Raw genomic sequence first — 21,478 nt, 5'->3', positions numbered from 1 at the left:
ATAAGGTTTTTTTTTTTAATTTTACGCTTCTTTCGTTAAATATACGTAGTTATTAAGAATGAAATTCTACCAGTCTTAACAAGGGATAATGTGTTACCCGGGTGTAACTGGGTTGACGAGTTCAGATAGGCAGTCGCTCCATGGAAAACACTGGTACTTAAATTAGCTGCATCTGGTTAGACTGGCAGCCGATCTCAATATAGTTGGGAAGATGCTAGGCAGATACACATATGCTTTGTATAATTTTATCAGAATCAACCCATAAAATATTGTAAAAACTTTTTTTTTAATAGTGTCTATGGAGTTTCATGACGGTTCTTCTCCATAAGACCCACTCTTTGGAACCGTGCAACTAACTTGATGTTTCTTAAGCACCTGTAACAGGTATATGAAATATTAAACTTTTGACTATGCAAGTAAAGTAGGGTTAGAATTGTCACTGCCTGCTTATGTGCTATCGCTACAAGTTATCTTTCACCGGTAGTGAGAGAGGTCGCGGTGCGCGGGCGCACATACTGTGTCAATGACGCCCTTATCTCGCACGCACTTCCACTACTGCCGGAGTCACATGATCTGTTTTTGAGAAGCTTTCTAGATTTTTCGGCGGCCTAGCTGATACTCAAAAATATAAAAGTTCATATTTGAGGTTTGAGTAAAGAAAGTTATCGATTGGTTCATGTACATAGTAGTTAGTACTTAAGGATAGATACTTGTCTTACTAATATTATAAATGAAAATAAAGTTTGTGGGTTTGTGGGTAAAATTTTGTTACTCATTCACGCTTTAACGACTGAAAAAGTCAGAGCTGCTTATCTGCAAAAATAGATGCACAGCACTCAGGTTTGTTTCATGGTATTTAATCTGGACAATGATTTCGAATATTTCAGCTTCCACGATCGATAATGCATTAAGGCAAAAGAATAAGAGGTCGTGCTTGCTATAGTTTCTGAACACGAGATACCATGACTCGTGCGCAAACCAGCAGCGCAGTAGCACGGCCAAATTGATCTCGAACATACAACAAAACTAAATTGTCTTACATCAGATCACGAGGCACTTGTAATTACGTTTGATCTAAGATTACAACAATTACATTATGTTTGTTATCGTAAGCCGTTGGTGACGGCTAATTATCTTGTTTTGTTGGCAATGGCAATGCTATCGAGAGGTCAAGGCAGCTTCCTTTCCTTCCGCACGGGTCTGTCAATATTGATAGAAGTGGTGATAATGTTCATGTAAAATAGGCTAGCTTTTCATTATATGTTAGAGCCTAAGGAGAATTCAGAAGGCGCCTAAAAAAACATCGTATAAAGCTTTCGGTGCTATCTTTGCTTCTGCTGAAGCTAGTACATTACATACTGTGGGAACTCGGATTTAAGGGAGACTACGTTTTCAATTTAGTATTGGAAGCTTGCTGTCTAGTAATGCTGTGAATTCTTTAAACTTCACCATATCATCATCTCAGCTATAGGACGCCTACTATAGGACGTAGGATTTCCCACCGATTTCCTGAAGGACTTGTGGGAAGCGTCCTGCTTCCAGCACCTGCCTGCGACCTTTGTCAAATCGTCTGACCATCTTATATTATTAGTTCCCTGCCACTAAAATAAAGAGAAAATTATTAGTTAATGATTGCATTTGACCTCAAATATTTTCCTAGATTAATGCTAATTTTCTATATCAGAAGAGGTTAAACAACTGCAGCATGTCTAGAAGATGATTCTAATTATAGCTATGTTTAATAACGGAAATAGTAATAACCGTAAAATGTATTTATTTATACGATAGTCTTACAATAATTATTATCTAAGTAACCTTTCTATGATGACAAAAACAATTACCACCACACTCTCGAAGATCAACAAAGGACTGATCCTTAAAGTAATCAATACTACAAATAAGTGCATTTTATCCTTATTACACTTAATGCTAGGTTTACTTCCTCTTGACTTTCGCAATGTTGTTGTTATCGCCACTTCCTGCGTGTGCACAGGGTCGCAGTATTAATAGCTACAGATGTTTGTGTTTGTTTATCTGTATGTATGTTTGTGTGTATGTCAGGGACTATCAAGGGCGTTAGTAGGGAAGGAATATAAACTACTTGTAGAAGTGGTATGAGTAATCTTGTGTGTAGTTTGTTTGTTTTGTGTCAAGAATAATTAGTAAGTCGTGTCAACTCCTGAATCGGCAAAGCAATCCTGAATTCGGAATATAATAATGAAGTTACAGACTTATTTTGGTATTCAAGGTTCCTTTGTCATCTTCTTTTTTGGATTCGTTGAAAACTGCATTAAAGTTTCTTCGGGAAGAATGAGTGGGGTCCCATGCCTCGGAAAAGACCAAAAGCTATTATAGATGGCAACGGTAGATAGATCTGTAGCTGTACTTTTCTCCATTTCTTGACTCCAACTACCTTATATTTGAATACATCAGAATCGTTGTTCTTCGCCCTTCTTGTCCCCTTTGAAATAATTTAAATATCTTCCAATTAGCCTATTCCATTCATTCCTAACTCTTCAATCTTAACTCCTAACACTTAGTTAATAATATGTACTGCATAAGAATATTGATGTGAACAATTACCATCGTCGTCGTATGCAACTGCCACTGCATTCATCCCAAAAGGCCTTGTTCGTAATACTATGCTTGTTTCCGCGTTGCATTTCCTGGTTCTAACACGCTTCTTGTTTCATTTTGTTAGGTGTTAAAAGGGCTTACCATACTATTTTTAAAAAGAGTAACCATGGAGTTTCTTGTACGTTCTTCTCCATAGGAACCTACTTTTGGAATGGGCAACTAGAATCAAACTTTTTTATGGTTTTGATGTTCTTAAGTGCTTGTAAAGGCCTAAATGGCTTATGTTCTTATGGGGCTCTTTTCTTGGCGACTGTAGTGAACCTTGAGGAAAAAGAGCACTCGACCAGTGTACCTTTACCTTTAAATGTAAGTAAGTACTGTTAATATTCAGAGTCTCACAGTGCTCTCTATCAGCAGTCGGTGCGTGCTTCGATATTTGCAAGAATCTGTTTCCTGGGCATCCCTAATTTAAAGAAATTCCTCCAAAGGTGGAGACCGACATTTTTAGGGTTATTTCCAACTAAAACATTTGACAAAACATGGGCTTAATCGGTAATCAAGATGAGAGGTTCATCGAGCAATGATAAACGGCAGATGATGACGATTTAGTATTTAATTTAAATCTTTATTTATTACAATAAAACTTTGCGGATCAGCAGCTCTCGGTCACGGTCGCATAAGGAATTATATCACCATATTTATTATACGGAAATGTAACGAAATATATAAATAGCAACAATATATTAATATCGTTGAGGCAGGTCAGGTCAGCGGGCTATAATTGCGAAGTTATTTATAATTCTGTACGCGTGAGCGCATCGCTAAACTATTGTTGGTTAGCGATGGATTTGTATAATATATCTGTTGATTGGTCATTCATTAGAGACAGAATTTGGAAATTAGTTCCTTAAAAATTACCTATATCTTTCAATCTCTTATTCCAAAACAGCAGATAGATAGATAGCTTATAGAAGTATGCAGATAGCAGGATAATTTCCGGAATTAGTGACGTTGGATATTTAAAGGTTTTCTTTAAAGAGATTATTGACTGTCTATATCTTCGAATATCTGAAGTAAAAACACGCAAAGAAAGTTATCAACTGGGAAAGAAAGTTTGCAAATGTGTTTAAATAACTGAAAGTGTGTGGATTATGATTTTAATTAATATAATTCATATTTTGTTTTATATTTACATCTTATTTGAATACCGTTTGAATAATGAATTTTCACGGCCAGGCCCATAATGATTTTTTATAAATTCTGTTCTTTTGGTTCTGTGACTGCGTAGGTTACCGAGAAGTTTGAGATACTAACTACACTTTAAAATCAAAATGAGTCAAATAAATGACAGTTGTTACGGGTATTCAGGAACCAGAAACCAGGTAACTGCGTTAAGGAAGTCAGATTGGCAATCGCTCCATGTTGCACACTGGTGATCAGCTGCATCCGACTAGAGAGATCGACCCCAGCGTCCCCAGCCAACATAGTTGGGAAAGGGCTAGTCAGATGATAAATCGATACAAACTAAAACAAAGTTGCGTGCAAACTGTAGTATTTTTTAACTGAGTCATATGCGTTGTTTTTTCCTTGATTCCCGCATTAATAAATCAGAGGTCAGTTCACATACAGAGAAATGAATTTACACATGACAAGTTGTTCTGAAGTGGAGGTCAAACGACCACGCACTATGTATGTCAATCGATTTCGAGAAAAAAATAACAGGTTTTTCCGCAACCATATTTGCTAGATTAAAAATTGTTATGTGATTGTTTTAATTATTAGTTTTTCGTGGGCTACAGTTGAGGGTATTAAATTGCAGTAACTTTAGCACGATAAATTGGAAGCTGCTTGAATTGGATTACCTCACTTTATAACTAAATTTATCACTGTACCTCTAGATATAGCTGGTCTGGATTTTTGATTACCATGTGAAATAAGCTACTTGTGGATCTGATAGTACCCTATAACTTTATAGTGGAAAGATAGAAAAACATACTCACAAATTTTCTCGAAGCAAACATTTATTTCAGCCTATTATTGGCCATAGTTTTTTTTAATTCTTTTATGCAAAAGGATTTTAATACTTATAACTATGTATAAATAAGTATATGTAGTAGTAAATAAGAAGCTTCTTATAACCGTTTTTTTATTTCGTTAGTGATTTCCTTAAAACCAAAAAATGATGATGACATTTGTTATGGTTTGCCAACCATCCAAACGATCTCAAGGTTTCATAATTACGCGTTTTTAATAAGAATAAAGCTATAATTATCATGTTTATTTGAAAACAGCTGATACACAATAAAATACCGGTTCAAACGCTTAAGTTTCCTATTATTTAATAATACTTAGGACAAAAAGTTCAAGCAAAAACTATGTAAACAAATATTGGCGGGACCTTGTGTTTGCCGCATGTTTACCAAACTAGATGTTTTGTTTCGGTATAATAGTATTTACTATGATTTATGTAAACTTGGAAAATCACTAGCAATAATAAGTATTATGTGTAGGTACAGTAGACTGCACATCAGTGGTAACTGTCATGCACCTTAACTCAATAGCAATAAGTACGATTTTCCTATAAAACTGTTACCACTGACCTGAAGTTGACTGTACATAAATCCCTGCTGTATGTCTTGCCAGAATGTTTCATTTACGAGAAGCCTAAACCGATGAGATGATGTATGATTTTCGCCGTTGAAGTCGTATTGTTTCTAATTGCTCGTTTACGGGTTCGATTCCAGGTCAAGGTACGGAAGTAGCTTACTCTAAGATTTCTTGGTTAATGCTTGAGAAAGGTAAAAGAAATCTAGACTTTAAAGTGTAAAATCGTCAATCTGCCTTGAGCGAACGCTCATTTCTTCACTGTATGAGAAGAGACAGTAGGACAATAAAATGTAAATGCCCAAATTGTGTTCTAAGGAATCTGAGGAAAAGATCGTCATAATAATTTATAGTTTATTATATGGACAATCGATACAGTATATCTCAGGTCTTAAAAGCCAATTAATAAATGACTAATTAACACACCTCAATTCAATAAATGTCAATCGCAATGCACATTAAAATGTCACCATTTGTCGGATTGTGGAAATCCTTCGTTGGTACTACAGGTGACTTTTAGCCGGACGATGTAAGTAGGTATGTAAAGCTCAGTGGTCCGGCAAGTTAGCTGGCCTATGTCACATTGCACTTGATCACCTACGGCGGTTGCTGCGAAAACTTTAAGACTTTCAATAATTTGTGCGGTTTGAGGCATAAGCGACAGCGGGAAGTGTCTTTAGAGCTTATAGACAGATTTAAAAAAATCTAAACTAATATTAACAATACAAAGCGTTTTCGGCAACGGCTTCAACTCCGCAGTGATAATTGTCGCTCGTGTGCTCTTAATACAACTGCAGTATTCTATCTTCCTTAAATAATAATAGCTACGGGGCTAGTTTCCTGGTTAGCTTTTTACTACATTGAGACATATATAAGCCGCTATCCAGCAGCCTTGTGCTCTTCGAGTAAACGGCAGGTTTAATATTTACATAACAAGCCCTAATTAAGTAGTGTCAGAAATTAAAATCTTCCTGTCTGACTCTGACCTGGAAATGACATGGTGATATTAATTAATTTCAACCCGCTACCTCTCACCCCTTACACCACGACCAAATCCTTTACATTACCGACATAAGTACACACACGAGATCTTGACCCTATTATATTTTGGCATTGAAAGTATCGTGAGTGACACGACAGGTCGCCCCGCACTCCGCACCCCCTCGCACTTCCAGATCCTGTATGAAGATATGTGATGTGATCTAGGCTTTAAGCAATGATAGATGGAAGATGAGGCATATATTTTGTATACCTACATAGGTTGTTTTGTTTTGTGATGGATAGTAGTGGTAGTAAAATATGATTGTAAACAATAAGTCTAAAGACTTGGAAAAGTTAGTTTCGTTCGTCTTTTTTTTTAAGCAAAAGAACAGCAAAGCTTTTGGGATGAGCTTTTATCGATGGTAATGTAAAAGTTACTGTCAAACATTAAGATGTACCTAAGAATAAAGTGCGATTGTATGTGAAATCAGGGATTTCAGAAGTTTTCAGCAACCATGGGTGCTGTCGAAAATTGCTGAAATACTGGGCGCCTTTGAAAATTCCTCAGAACTTTTCTCAGTCCATCTAAATTGTGCTCTCACGATCATCTAAATAACTATTAAGTTAAGTCCATTAAGCGAACATCAAAGAAGTCACGTCTGACCGTGACTCCGTGACCTAATGCCTGCAGCACAGGTGCAAGGGAACTCGGAAATACCCGCGGTTTTACTTAGAAATGGGAGCTGAAGAACTAAAAGATGATTAAGTTAGGCAAACAAACTCCGGTAGGCAAATGAATTGGGGATTCTTTTTGAGAGAAAATTCCCCTAATTTTATGACATAAGTAGCTGTACTTTTTGATATCCTTCTATCGTTGATGATTTGAGCCATTTTTCTACAACAATGTCAACATAGGCTCAGTAGAGAGTTCTGAGTGACACAAGGAGTAGTTGGATAAGTGAAGTAGAAGATCAAGAGATGTGGAACATGTATCTATCTCTGTTCCTATATATATACAAGATCACAGTGGCCGTTGATAATGAAAATTGTCTTATTGATATAAAGCTGTGCAAAAGTGATGACAGATAACTTTTAAGAATGCTTGTTTAACAGGACTTTTGGTAACTTCTTCGTTCTTGTTTCATAAAGTATAGTCACGATAAAATGGTAATAACCTTTGTGATTTTAGCTGAACTTGAACTAGCGAACCATGGATTTGAGGGCCGTTCCGTACTAAGCTATAAGTAGCGTAGGCGACTTACCACATCTAAAGCCTAAACAAACCATATATCTTGCACTAATACCCTCTTTAATCAGTTTACCATTAACCAATTATCCGTAATAGTATTCCTCACATTACCCATGACATCAGATTTCAATGCGACAGTTTATGCTAACATTACCCGGGCAATACCCACACCATGCTTCAAAAACAACGATACTATCATTTGTGTCCTTATTTCCTTCCGCTGTGGCCTGTGACCATCGCAATGTGAAGAATATCCATGGAGAATGAAATGACTACCGGAGGTGCCATAACGGAAAATCGGGTAAGAAACTAGCGCGCCAAAATGTGAGTGTATGGGGGACGAGGAACGTTACTGTCTTCCTTCTTATACGCCTTCTTTGAACCCGAATATTTTTTGTGATACCAAAAATCTTTGACAGATGTCTCAAAGTACCCGAAGGTCTCTCGTAACTGATAGTTTTGTTTGGTCATGCCCAACGTACGATTTTGAGCTTGAAGAAGACGCATGACCTACCTGCATTATGGCATCTCCGCTCAACTTTCCTTACTCTGTGAGATTATTCAAGTCATATTCGTACTTACTTTTCAATAATTTTGCTGAATTCAACCTTATTTTTAAGATGTAGGGTTGATATTTGAATGAAAGGAGTTCACTAGTTGCGTCTTTAGGGTCAATTTAAAGATAGTGTTTACAGGATGTTGGTAAGTCAATTAATTTGTTAATAAAATAATTTAATTTGTCAATAAGGAATGAATATGTTTGAGTATTGTTGGCCTCGGTTTCGATGTATTTATTAGTCCAGTTCAGAATATCATGGGCGTACTGTACTCTTGATTTGTATGCCATATCCGTTTGATTTCGACATCTTGTTTATTGATGTGTTATATTGTTTTATTACATTATATAATACATATTAATATTATGTATCCTTATTGCTTTAGGCAGAAATTGTAAGTAGTAACCGGATAAAGTAATACGACTTGACCTATATTTTAGTGTAAAAGGGGCGATTGATCCTTAGGTCCAAAATAAATGCGAAAGTTTCTGTCTGTCTTTATTGTAGGTTTCACATCAAAATATTGAACTGATTAGAATTTTCGTAGATATAAAGATAGTCATAGACATAGGGGAGAATCAGAGCCAGACAGAAACCCAAAACTTCAGTAGCGTTTTCCAGTCAGACAGTTATAACAAAATTAAATGGCTAACGTATTGTCGTTGCAATAATTTCCCTATCTTCATGTCACATTTTCTTTGCAGCGAAGTAAATGAATGAAACCATTAATGAAATCAATTAAGTCAGGCAAATAATAATTAACATAAAAAAAACTTATTATAGCATTTAATTAAAATTAGACATTGATTTTGACGCAAGCGCGCAATAATTCATTTAATCGATAAACTATGTATAATGTGCATGCATATTAAATAATTAGTGTCATTAAATTATAAGTGCTTACATCGTAAGTATATGCTTTGTGAATGATTGGCACATCTCGATTGATAGATTGATAAAATGATAACAATTTGTAGATTGGTAATTATGATTAGGTTTTACAATCATGATTTAATGATATGTGATTGAAAGTACATATATTTTAATTTTACAGCCTTTTCCTACCTTATGAAGAGGAAAGATTTGTTTTCATTTTACACTCAAAAACTGCGAAAAGATGCGGTTGAAACCGCGGGGTAATATCTAGTGAGATACTTTTATTTCTGCTTTAAAAGGCATAACGCTAAACATGATAATGTGTGTTTAATGTTTTCATTTTAAAATCACTTACTTAATTTAGATGAAATAAAAATATTGAAAACAAAATGTAATACAAAAAAACGTAGTTAAATATACAGGATGTTTTCTACCCAGGTGTCTGAATTCCCCTCAGCAGACAAATGGAACCGCGGGAAGCGTACAACAGGCGGAATCAATCAGACTAAATGAAATCGTCCTGTATGTCGCCCCCGGCTGTGGGTCTAGGTCGCGGTTCAGTCTACCTGAGTATGGTCGGTAACAAAAGTATATGATATGCATTAACTTACACAATATTTGAACAAAATATGTAGATACAAATATGCACACAAATAATTTTTCATCTTGGTCTACCTAAATTGCGCGAGGACATTTCGTAAGTAGTATGAATTTCGGCCATACGCACTTTCTTGCAAACAAATCTGCGGATAATTTTGATGGAATCTTGCCATCTTTTTTCTTCTTTGTATTCTGTAGTAAATATATAAGTATCTAACCTGGACATTAGTGAAATATGTACTAAAGTCACCGAACTAAGCTCTTGTTTTTAAGATTATTTTAGTGTTCAAGTAGATGTTTTGTAATTCAGATTGTATTTAGGACTTTTATTGCCGACTGTACCTGTAAGCCTGTAATTATATCTCATGTATTATGTATGAGTGTTTACGGAAAACGTTCCGGTGTGTCTTTTTGCCAATACCTAGGTGTTAAGGAAGGACGGTAGATAATTATCCTTTTGTAGGTAAATGAGAAGGGAAAATGTGTCTAAAATAAATAAGGCAAAACGTATGTTTTTATTTACCCGAATGCGTGACGCGAAGGATGATTAAAATTAGACTGGCTTGTTCTTTTTATCTAAAGAGCTTCAGAAATCAGTGTGTGTGTGTGTGTGTGTACCAATGTGAAACTAGTAAATATGCTTAGCTGCAATCACAGATGACTCCAGAATATAATTATCAATGTATTTTAGCCCAAATAATATAGCTGCATAAAACCGCAAATCGACCAAAAATTTCCACACGGCTGGTAATTAGAAATGAGGAAACATACATAGACTATAAAAATAACAGAAACGCGATAGCAATTTTACAGTACTTTATTTCGAACCTTCTTCAAGCTAAGTAGTTGCTTATTGTGTCCGGAAAAACAATAGTTACTTAGTTAATACTATGTCACTTGGCTGTCTCATTATTTTAATAGCTGAGATAAATTTTCATCACATAAATTGTAGTGTTTGAAATCATGGGTTTGCTCTACTGATTGTTTTGTTGACCTAGTAATAATATTGTATAATCCTGGTAAAGTATTTCTGTTACGATTTTTTATAGTTTTTTTATCCAGTACAGATTTGTAAGTAAAATAGAATGAGTTTTGTTGAAACTTAACATAGCTTAGGTTTTAGAATAGCATATGGACTACTTTTTATTCATGTGCGGGAATTAGTTGATTTACGATGCAAAAATCGCGGGTGAAAGCTAGTTTGTGAATAAAACAATCCCGAAACATTTTGGAAAATATTTTTAACCATTCACACTATCCTGAACTACAGCAAACAACTATTGATTGTAGTCACACCATGCCTCAGTTACGCGATCATCCGATTACCGGTAACCCGAGCAAGGATTACAATTGAACTCCCACATAACCGTAGTTACGCTAACAACGTTAACTTTAACATGTAAATAACGCGAAAAATATCAGTTACGTTTTACGTAATAAGTATTGTGTTTGTCAACGTAAAGGATAATTGAGTTAGTGCTTAATAATGTTACGTATTCGTGAATTGGTATATGTGTCGGTTCGAAGACTTATAAGATTTTAGCTGGCTCTGTAATAATGTTTATCATACTAACATGATAAAGAGGGGTTTTTTTATTGTTTGTTTGAAACTACAGAACCGATTTGAAATAATTCCGAATTTACTGCTGGAAAACTAAAACTACACCTTTTCCGAGTTACATAGGCTATATCTAGTGTATAATTTATGTGCTATACTATAGGTATGTTATCCCGCTACGGGCAGTAGTACCCACGGAACGAGGGTGAAAACAGTGGGAATTCGGCTACATTTTTATCTAAAGTGGAAAAAAGACTAACTATATGTAACGTAAATTATTTAAAAAAATCAACTTACACCAGAACTTTCGTGAAGAGGTAAAACGTAATCCGGCCGTCTCGTCTTGTCCGTTCTTTAAGGAACCGCATAATTTAAAGAAAGGTGCACAATTAACATTTCGAAATGTTTGTTTACTGATGGGTTTAACTTTTACAAATGAATGTGAGCACTTATTTTTAGATGGTTTTCGTATCCACTTACCTAATAAAACTTTTGATATTGGAGCATATTTTTTTTCTTTTATTCATCAACACACTTTAGCTCTTTACAATATTAACACGATGTAAACCTTTAAATTTTACACCTAAATATCTTACAACTACAGCTATCCACATCCGTACCAACTGACAATTTTCGTGATTACTCCACATTTGTATCCTACCCACACGAATATTTTAATTATCAGTCTTTGCGTTTTTTTTTTTGCTATAACAACACCACATTAAAACTAAAATACAAACAAAGGTACACAATGTACACTACCTTGCATTAAAAACAGGCAAATGTCTGGGCCATAGGCTCGGGTCACGAATTCACTTGTTGAACTAATGTCAAGGGAACTCGATAGGTATCGATACTTATCGATAGAGGATCATCACTCATTATGTAACAGCTGTCTTGTGAAGCTGTGATTAATCGTTTTTAATTGTTGTAAAAATGGTATATAAGTGTTTCTTAAAAAGTCTTGGTTTATGAAGCCAAATCTTTTTGATTAAACAACTGGATAATAATAGTGAACTAATTACTGCCAAGTATATATTATCTACAATACCTATTTACCTAAAATATATGATGATGTTGCAAACATATGGCAAAAGAGATAATGACGTTGAAAAAAGAAAGAAAAAATAAACTGCAATCGAAACGCCAATTAAAACGCTAATTATAACACTATTCAGCTAAAGTCTAGATATAACTGCATGCTACTTACAGTCAAGGTTTTGTTTATAAATACGAGCTATTTATAAATGCATCGTCTCATCTCAACACCTATTCTCTTGCACCTCATTATCATAAAGAGTTAATAATAAGTCGATAACTAACCTCTATAGTATAAATAAAACTGTTGCTATAAGAAAAACTATTTTTTTTTGCTATTGGTCTGTCATGCGTGTATATGAAGGTCAATTTGAACTGCCACGTCAACAGCCTCGGTAGCGCAGTAGGCAGCGCGTAAGTCTCATAATCTTAAGGTCGTGAGTTCGATCCTCACCCGGGGCATATCTTTTTGGAAATATTTTAAACGCTACTGTCACAAAATTTTACAAGAACTGTTCTACGTTGATTGCAAATGGATTTTTTTATTAAGATATCATCGTTTTAATCCCAACCTAGATCGACAAAAATGGCGGCCCGTGATAACAAGTGCAGTCGTAACCCAGAAGATTTCAATGATAAGCACTAATTATCACACTATATTTTCTTGTTCAGAATGCAACAAAAGACATATCCTCAGTCTTATTACTCCACAACCAAGTAAACAAATCGCCATTACCTACCTTAGTTGGCAATTATCATACATATCAAGTGCTTCCGCGACACAGAAGGAAAAATGTTGCCATCGCGATTGCAATAGGAAGCGTCCGCAAGGTCCGGGCCTGTCAATGAACTACCATCGTTTGTCATGTGTCAGTCGTTCTATAATGCATGTTATTACTTATTATGGTGCCTAGCTAGGTTTAATGTTAAAGAGGGTAATCTATTTTTATTTACTTGGTAACTTCCGCGAGCAGATTGACTAGCTTCCTGGACTAGGACTCGGAAAATTAGAGCTTACATGTTTTTCTGTATTATTTTCAAATTTCATTAAAGTTCGTTCAGCCGTTTGTTTATGAAGAAGGGAAAAAAACACATACTCAAAAAAAATCGCCAGATTAAAATTTGCTATTAGCCTTATAGCTTTCTGTTTTCCACTCGGAATCAGACGGCCACTGAAGTGAAAATGTAATATCAACTGCTACTGAGTAGCATTTCAAGATGCAGGCTTTACTTGCCCTCTCAGGCACGGGGATGTAACACCGCTATATTGAGATAAGGGCCGTAGTATTAGCCATTCAAGAATTGATTTACTAGGTACCATGAAACAAATTCATACTGCTTACTAAAATTATATTTATAAAAAATGGCGTATCTAATTTTATTAAATTGTCCTACAACAAATTCGCATCTCCTTGAGACATATGCATCTCTTTTGTCTCATGACTTCATTAATGCTAGCTAGTTGACTTCTTCATAAGCTGGCGAACTGCCAGGGTCTGTTTTGTTTGTAGGGATTGTCGTCTGTTTCGCAACTAGGAGTTTTGATTGTTTATTTAAAATGTCTAAAGAAATGTCTAAATCTATTGGTTTGGTACTGACTGGTTTTGTACCTACATCCAATCTTATGTGTAAAAAAAATTAAGTATCTGCCGACCTGTATCCGTAGTTTGTAAAAATACTTCTAATACTGTCTACGCCGAATAATGACATGATGCAAGTTGTTCCATAGGTGGAAGGAAGACATGCAAAGCAATCGTTAATTTTTACGCTCAGCGGGTGCGTTAGCAGTATTACAATGAGCAGAGTTTGTAGGCAAGGAAATATAAACCCTTTCACTATCTGCTGAGTATGTTTATGTAGGTACAAACGTAGCCAATGTCGCGGGCACTAGATTTTCTTACGAAGGTGGGTGAAACTGGTCCCAGAGTACATTACACTTTGTATAGATTTGTCTACCATTTTGTCAGTTTCACTTTCATTGTTAAACCGTTCAACCACTTTGTGGTGATTGAGACAGATTTAACCCTACTTATTTATTACTCCTGTTTTTAAGTACGGTAGACCGCACATCAGTGGTAACTGTCATGCACCTTAACTCAATAGTAATAAGTACGATTTTCCTATAAAACTGTTACCACTGACCTGACGTTGACTGTACCTAGCAATGCTTTTTGAGAGGTTCTTGCGTGACATAAGTTAGGCTTAGATATGATTGGATGATGAAGAGTCTAATTGAGTCGTCGTCACTCTTATCGATTTGATATTTTATTTTTATGTATATATATATATATTATTATGTATTAAGTATTTATGTATTGTAATATGTTTTTATTCATATCTATTCATGACATTCTTTTTTTTTTTTTGTACTACCTATTTATTTTCTCCCTTTAACCCGATGGTTGACTGGTAGAGAATGCCTTGAGGCATTAAGTCCGCCAATGTACCTATTTTGTACATAAAGTATAAATAAATAAATAAATGAAGAGATGGATGGATTGTCTGAAAGAAGACATGATTAAGAAGGCAGTGAAGGTTTCTATACTTACAGAGAAGACTGGAAGCAGAAAACATATTGTATGAACGGGTCAGGTAGAAGACGCAGATACACCTACAGAAAAAAAATCTATGCAGATACAACAAAGGACTTCTTCCAGGACTTCTTTAATAGAACGCTACCTCATCCCAAGCCTCAACAACTACCCAAACCTAACTCCAATCCCACCCACAGATAATTTCCTCGAACTTTCTACTCACAAAGTCTCAACAAACTGCTGATATAACGTGGTGAACAGACGAGGTCGCGGCCGAGATCTTGGCACATGACCTTAGCACGCCGACGGAATGCTAAACATTGTTGTGTACGGAGATTTGACGTATTTTAGGAAGATGCTCTGGTGTGATGGTGCGAATTTTTTTAAGGGTACGTGTTACAGCCTTTTTATCGTCCCACTGCTGGGCACAGGCCTCCTCTCACACGAAGAAGGATCAAGCGTTAATCACCACGCTTGCTCAATGCGGGTTGGTGATTCCAGACTATATAGTCCAGTAACTATATAGTTTTTAAGGGTAAATGGGGGAATTTATACTTGGTTCTTCCATAAGTGTTTTGCAAATTATGGAATATGGCTCAACATGTCTACACATTTGCGAAGCCTTTTCCCAATTATGTAGGAGTCGACTTAAAGTCTAACGAGATGTAATTGAGACTAGAGTTTTACATAGAGCGACTGGTAACCTGACTTACCCTAAAATATAATATGAGTCCTACCTAAAGATATAACACTAGCATCACATTTTGGGTGAGGTATTAATACATTGCCTCCGGTGCATTGATTCAGCTGTGAAAGGTTCGTTGCATCACATCTTCCTAAGGACCTCACGTAGTTAAGCACGATAGTAGCAATAAACCGAACATAAAATAAAATACCTATGTGTAAAATGGTGCAACATCAATTAAAACCGATCTATGCACTATAGTCAAATCACAGTAAGAAAAATATTAATCTTTAGAATCTGATAACAATCAACAAAAAAAAACACCTACAACAATAAAATATTAATTAATTACTATAAATCAAAAGAATGATCAAAAACAGTCCTTGAATGATGACAACGTTTAATTTGACGCTATAAACTCCCGGACAGACAATGAGTTATTACTAGTTAATATTACGGAACCCACTAATATTGGAGATCGGTAATAAATCAATATGAGGTGAGAAGCCGTATTATGCAACCCAGTTCGTTTGGACACTCAATTGTGTCAGGGTTTTTGGGAAAAGAGGATTTGAAAATCAAGGTTTTAAGTATTTAAGAGAGAGATATATAAAGTACAATCTTCCCTGCTGAATTCCCGTACATTTAGCTTTCTATTGCTAAAAGAATTTTCAAAAGCGGTTCAGCGGATTCAGAGATTACTCGCAATACTCGCGTTTAAATCCAGCTTGACCTAACAGCTTAATAGGTTACAGTTCGTTTACCCAAGCCCTTCAGGTAAGTATGTATTTAGTGAGAAGTGATGATGTAGATATTGATGATAATATGTAGTCTTACTAAGTGTGAATAGCTAGGTGTCATGGTTGAGTAAAACGTTCAACAACAGAATCACAAGTTTGTTGAACTGTAACGTTAACAAAATTAGCTATAAATCAACAAAATGTATTTTTTTTGCATTATTTTTCAGAAAGCGAAGAGTATATACATTGCAGTTTCAGTTCGTAACAGCTAGTAGTTGATATCAGGAAAACCAGGCTAACTTTGGCTTCTCTATATGAAAAGGTACCTTTGTCCAGATGTTGGGTCAGTTTACAGGCCCAGAATGGTGCCCTTACCATCTAAAGAATTTATCCCAGCTGCTGTGCAAGGATTTGTCTAAACGATTTTGAAATAATACGTTTATGTTTGCAGCACAGCTTTATCAAACGATTCCCACAGTGGTTTTAGCAAACGAGACGGTCAAAATGTAACTGGCTAAAACCCAACCGTATTCTTTCAGTCACCCTTTCGTCTCTCCTTGCCCATTACACCACCCCTCGAGTGACTTACATCGTCAAACACAAACCCTGACTGTTGACATTACACCATCGAGTTACGCAATCTGCCTCCATCAGCAAGTCCTCATAATCCTCACTTTAATTTAATTAGATAATTACACAATGTGGAGTGACCGCCTAATCCTGTTATTGTGTTGAACAAATGAAATTCTATATTGTGGGTGACGTGGATGTGTTACTAGGAGTTCAGCTTTTGTGGGTGGTATGATGTTCGGTTACGTGTTTTGGCTCAACTATAATATGTGTAACCTGTATTGAACAAGGGTGGTGATCAATCCTTCTCTTTGTGAGAGGAAGGAGGCTTCCGACCAGCAGTGGGACGATGAAAGGCTGATAATAATAAGGTTGATAATGATGATGATTATGTGTATGAAGATAAGGTGAATGATGATAAAGATGATAAGAATTATTAGGTAAATTAATGAATAAGGGAAGACATTCAACAGTTCATGACACGGGATTCTGATGAAGGTATGGGATGATGGGTTATAAAATATCACTAGCCAAAGATGATTGTTAAATTACACAAATTCGTTCAGATTTATTCCTCTCATTGATACAACATCGAAACATATAATTTTTGTCTTCCTGTAGCGCTATATCTTACGTCCAATGTTATTAATTCAATTCTTCTTTTTGTAATGCGGTTAAATCTATGACGCGCGATTCTTTCAAATTGCATTCAACGTAACACAAAATAAAACGACAATTCTTTCACTTCCCGATCAGACTGTAAAAAACTTCAATAAGCTATTCAGGTATTTAAATAAAACAATAACTTGGTTCACGTAACCGACACTTACGTCGTTGTAGCGTAAGAGCTATCACAAACGGTCGAGTAGTTTTTGAGATCAGTGTGTAAAAACACGGAATTTTAACGTTTTTGTTTGGAGTTCAATAAGCTGAGCTGTTTTACTGGTTTAAGTAAACATAATGGTTGTTCGTGACGTTTAGGGATCTCGATTCCCGGGACACCAGCAAATTTAAATGGTTCAGGTGGTAGCAAAGACTGGTGATAGATTTGTTTTCCAAAAAAATATTGAAAAGTCCTTACCTGCATAAACCATCCTGAAAGATGGAGACGGGAGCTACGGTCCTCAGCAGGCAGATGATGTGTGTGTCAATCGGAGGTCCGAGAAAACTAGCCTATAGTCAAAGTCAAAGTCAAAAACGTTTATTAAATTAAAAGCAGGCTCCGTCGATAAATGGGCTATCTAACACTGAAAGAATTTTTCAAATCGGACCTGATCTTCAGCTTAACAATAATTATTAGTGTAGATACAGTAATATTTACACTTACCTTCATCTTACCAGGGAAAACGACTTGCTATATAATTATGTTATCACTGTTAGGAAACCGACACAATAGTACCGTGAATGCATGTCAATGTACAGTTAATTGATGTTCGATTCCCGGACAAGGCCATTCGTTGCTATTGTAAACATTTGATTACATTTGTTATTATGCTACTGGTTGTTATCTCTTATATTGCAGCTTTTGTTGCTGGGAAGTTATTTTTTTATGCAGCTAAATTAATATGTTGAAGTTTTATTTCCATTTATTTAAGGTAATTAAAATCGTTTTAATTTGATTTGTTTCAGCGATGTAAAGAACTATTAATAATTGACTATTATCATTATGATTTTATGTAAGAAATAAAAATGCTATTAAAAATATGTTGGTTTTATTTGTAGATAATAAATTAGGAAGGACTAGTGAAAACAGTCCTCAGGAAATTATTTTTAAAACTCGATTTATTAAGGGAAACAAGCAACAAGTATATTTATTTGAGCAGTTTATTAAATGTGCTGCATTCCAGCTAGCAACGGTAATTGTTACGATGTCCGATACACACTTTCTGTCTGAAAACGTTATTATAGAACGGTTATTTAATTTACAAACGATGAAATACAAAACGAATAAATTAACTAGTAAAAATATACTTTTATATCTATCAACAACAATGTTGTTATAATCTGCGTTTAATTATTACACTTATTACAGAAAGTGTTGAAAGAGAAACATTGTAAGTAGAACTAAAAACAATACACGATCGTTTAACCAGATCGTTACGTTATCAGACAATACGCAGTAGCGAGGCCTTCGTTTCGCATCATATCGATCACAATGTACCGCGATTTCCACAAAGAAGGCATATAATTACCGAATATATTACAACTCGTGTAAACGCATCAGATATAATTGTGCCCAATTATCTGCAAAATTAGAATGCCAAACTTTATGCGGTAACGCGCCTAGCGTGCTTGCGTGCGCCGCTCCCAGTGATAAACTCGCGTGTATTTCGTCCTAACATTAATAGATACAGAACCTAACCTCTTTCCATAATATCCCTGATTAAGCACGTATGTGCAGCGTACAGCGTCGCGTAGTCTGGCAATGTCATCTCGTATCGTTTCCGAATGGCTCGCCTCTTACCGGCACATCCCCCCGACATTATAAAAGAGTGTAGTGCGCGCCGCGCGCCCGCAGTCCACTCCGCGCCTCCGAGCGAGCACCGTCTCCTGTAATGCAATAGTGTGTCTGTGTGCCAGTACGACGACATGGAGGGGACCCCTCCCAGCCACGGCCTGCCCGAGCCGGACGAGGGCATCACCTCCGACCGCCGCCCGTCCACCGACGACCACGCCGACCTCTCCGACAGCGCCTCCGACACCGGCTCCGGCGGAAGGACTCCGGCTGCGAGGTCGCCGCCGAGGCCCAAGAGCCGCCCTACACGCCACCCGATGATGAACTAGCTCATAGGATCGTCTCACAAGTTGAGTTCTATTTTTCCGACGCCAATATCACTAAGGATGCCTTCTTACTCAAACATGTGCGAAGAAACAAGGAAGGGTATGTGTCCCTCAAGCTCATATCCAGCTTCAAACGTGTCAAGCACTTGACGAAGGACTGGCGGGTGGTCGCCGAAGCACTCAAGCGGTCTACAAAGTTAGAAATCAATGAATTAGGAACAAAATTGCGAAGGATTGACCCTCTCCCGGCGTACGACGAGACGACGCCGTCCAGGACCGTGGTGGCAGTCAGGATGCCCATAGATCGTCCCTCGGTGGAGAACGTGTCGCGTCTGTTCGCCGGCTGCGGTGAGATCGCCCTGGTGAGGGTGCTGCGCCCCGGCAACCCGGTGCCGGCGGACGTGCGCCAGTTCCTCAACAAGAACCCCAGTTTGGTTAATTGTGTGTGTGCGTTAGTTGAGTTTACTGAATCCGAATCTGCGAGAGAAGCTTTGCGTCTACAGACCCCTGAAGATGACGGCATGCGAGTGTATGAGTTAAACGGTGTTCCTAGAGAGCCTAAGAGGAAGGCGGGCATCAGACGCGCGCCTCCGAGGCGGCACGAGTGCGAGTACTCGTCGTGCTGCAGCGGCTCCGAGGCTGAGTACGACTACAGATACGGCACGCCGTTCTACCGGAGGAACTCGAGCGGGTTCTTCGCGCCGCGCTCGCCGGAGATCCAGACGTGGGTGCCGCGGCGGCCGTCCACGTGCAGCCACAGCTCGGACTCGGGCGTGTCGCTGTACTGCAGCTCGCGGCGCACGTCGGCCGCCAGCACGGGCAGCGCGGGCAGCGAGGGCTGGCTGGCGCGGCGGCTGTCGGGCTGCTCGGTGTCGGGCGAGTGCGGGGGCCGGCGGGTGTCCAGCGCCCCGCGCTGGGAGCCGCGGGCGCCGCTGGTGCCGGACGGCACGCGCGGGTTCCACGCTGCCGCTCGCCAGCGCCGCATCTCGGACCTGGCGCTGTACTCGCGCTAGAAAGCGCGCGCCAACCGTGACACCTTTCTAATCACGTTGGATAACCGCCTTTCACGTTCTGGCCGCTGGTTTTTTAATCTATTTCGCACGAGGAAGCGTCGCGTGTGTTCCGCGGTCGTTTTCCTCGCAGAACAAACTGAGTTACCTTCTCGAACGATGTGATCATGCTCATTTAGTCGTAAGCCACGGAACGCTGTGTCTAGTTTCGTAAATCACTTAAACATATAATTTATTAGTACATTGTATTTATGAATCGCGTAATTTATTGCGAATGCGCGCGCGTCGCGGTCGAGTTTTCATTTCGAGTTATGTCAGAGTTGTGGGCACAAAATGAACACGCAAAATCGACATTCAGGCGATTGTAGACTCTGAGAGCGATACATGTTAAGATCAGACAGATGTTTATAAGGGCAACGTTGCACCGCAGCCAAGCGAGCAAACATAGCTCGTGCAAACACCTTGCAAAGTGCATTAACCGCTGGAGATCAGCTGCGGCGCGATGTCTGCGCGCGCGCGGTGCGGCGTCGCCTCAGCTCGGAGTAACAGAGCGCGTACACTTGTAGAATGTATTACGTAAGGTAATTGCACACATTCGACAACCGCTTCCTGTAAAAGTAACAGCCTCTCTTACTCCGATTAGCAAAATAGCCGCGACGCGCATGGCTAACATGTTTTTTACATTTTTTTACAATTAAGTCATATTTTTAACTTAAGTCAGTCGCCATTTCATGTTAACTGTCGTTTTAATTAAGTCCTGTCGATGTAAGTACATTGTGATGATTATGTAGATACCGGGTTGCGCAACCCACTACTTTCTTGTGCGTTTTTTTAATTTATTTTTGTATTGAGCAGAGGAGTGTTACATGCTTGTGTCGGCACAACTATTTCGCTTTTTATGTTAAGTGACGCATGGCGTTGTGACTTTTTGACAGAACTTCGTGCTGAATCTAAAACAAAATAGTTGTAATTACACTACGTTACGTATTAGTTAGATTTGGTGCGTTGTCCGTTTATGTTGAAGTCACACAATCTCTGTATGTTGTAAAGTTGAGATGATTTATTTTAAAGATATAATTATAAGATTTTTGGAGAAACCTGTTGTGTTTTATTGACCT

At 37.7% G+C, this 21,478-nt stretch overlaps 1 protein-coding gene and 1 non-coding gene across 2 annotated transcripts; both read left to right on the top strand.

Annotated features, from left to right (window-relative positions):
* Positions 1-12,429: 12,429 nt before the first annotated feature.
* Positions 12,430-12,502, top strand: Trnam-cau (transfer RNA methionine (anticodon CAU)). The gene has a single exon. It is a non-coding gene; the product is annotated as a tRNA-Met (tRNA).
* Positions 12,503-19,005: 6,503 nt separating this feature from the next.
* LOC135118671 (la-related protein 6-like) lies at positions 19,006-21,478 on the top strand. Its single transcript, XM_064041269.1, is given in 2 exon segments — positions 19,006-19,282; positions 19,285-21,478. Coding segments are annotated over 2 exon segments (1,203 nt in total). The 5' UTR covers positions 19,006-19,158; the 3' UTR covers positions 20,364-21,478.

The sequence above is a fragment of the Helicoverpa armigera genome, chromosome 24 (genome assembly GCF_030705265.1).
Source record: "Helicoverpa armigera isolate CAAS_96S chromosome 24, ASM3070526v1, whole genome shotgun sequence".
Classification (NCBI taxonomy): Eukaryota; Metazoa; Arthropoda; class Insecta; order Lepidoptera; family Noctuidae; genus Helicoverpa; species Helicoverpa armigera.
Note: the sequence above shows the minus strand (reverse complement) of the source record. Positions and strands in the feature narration are given on the sequence as shown.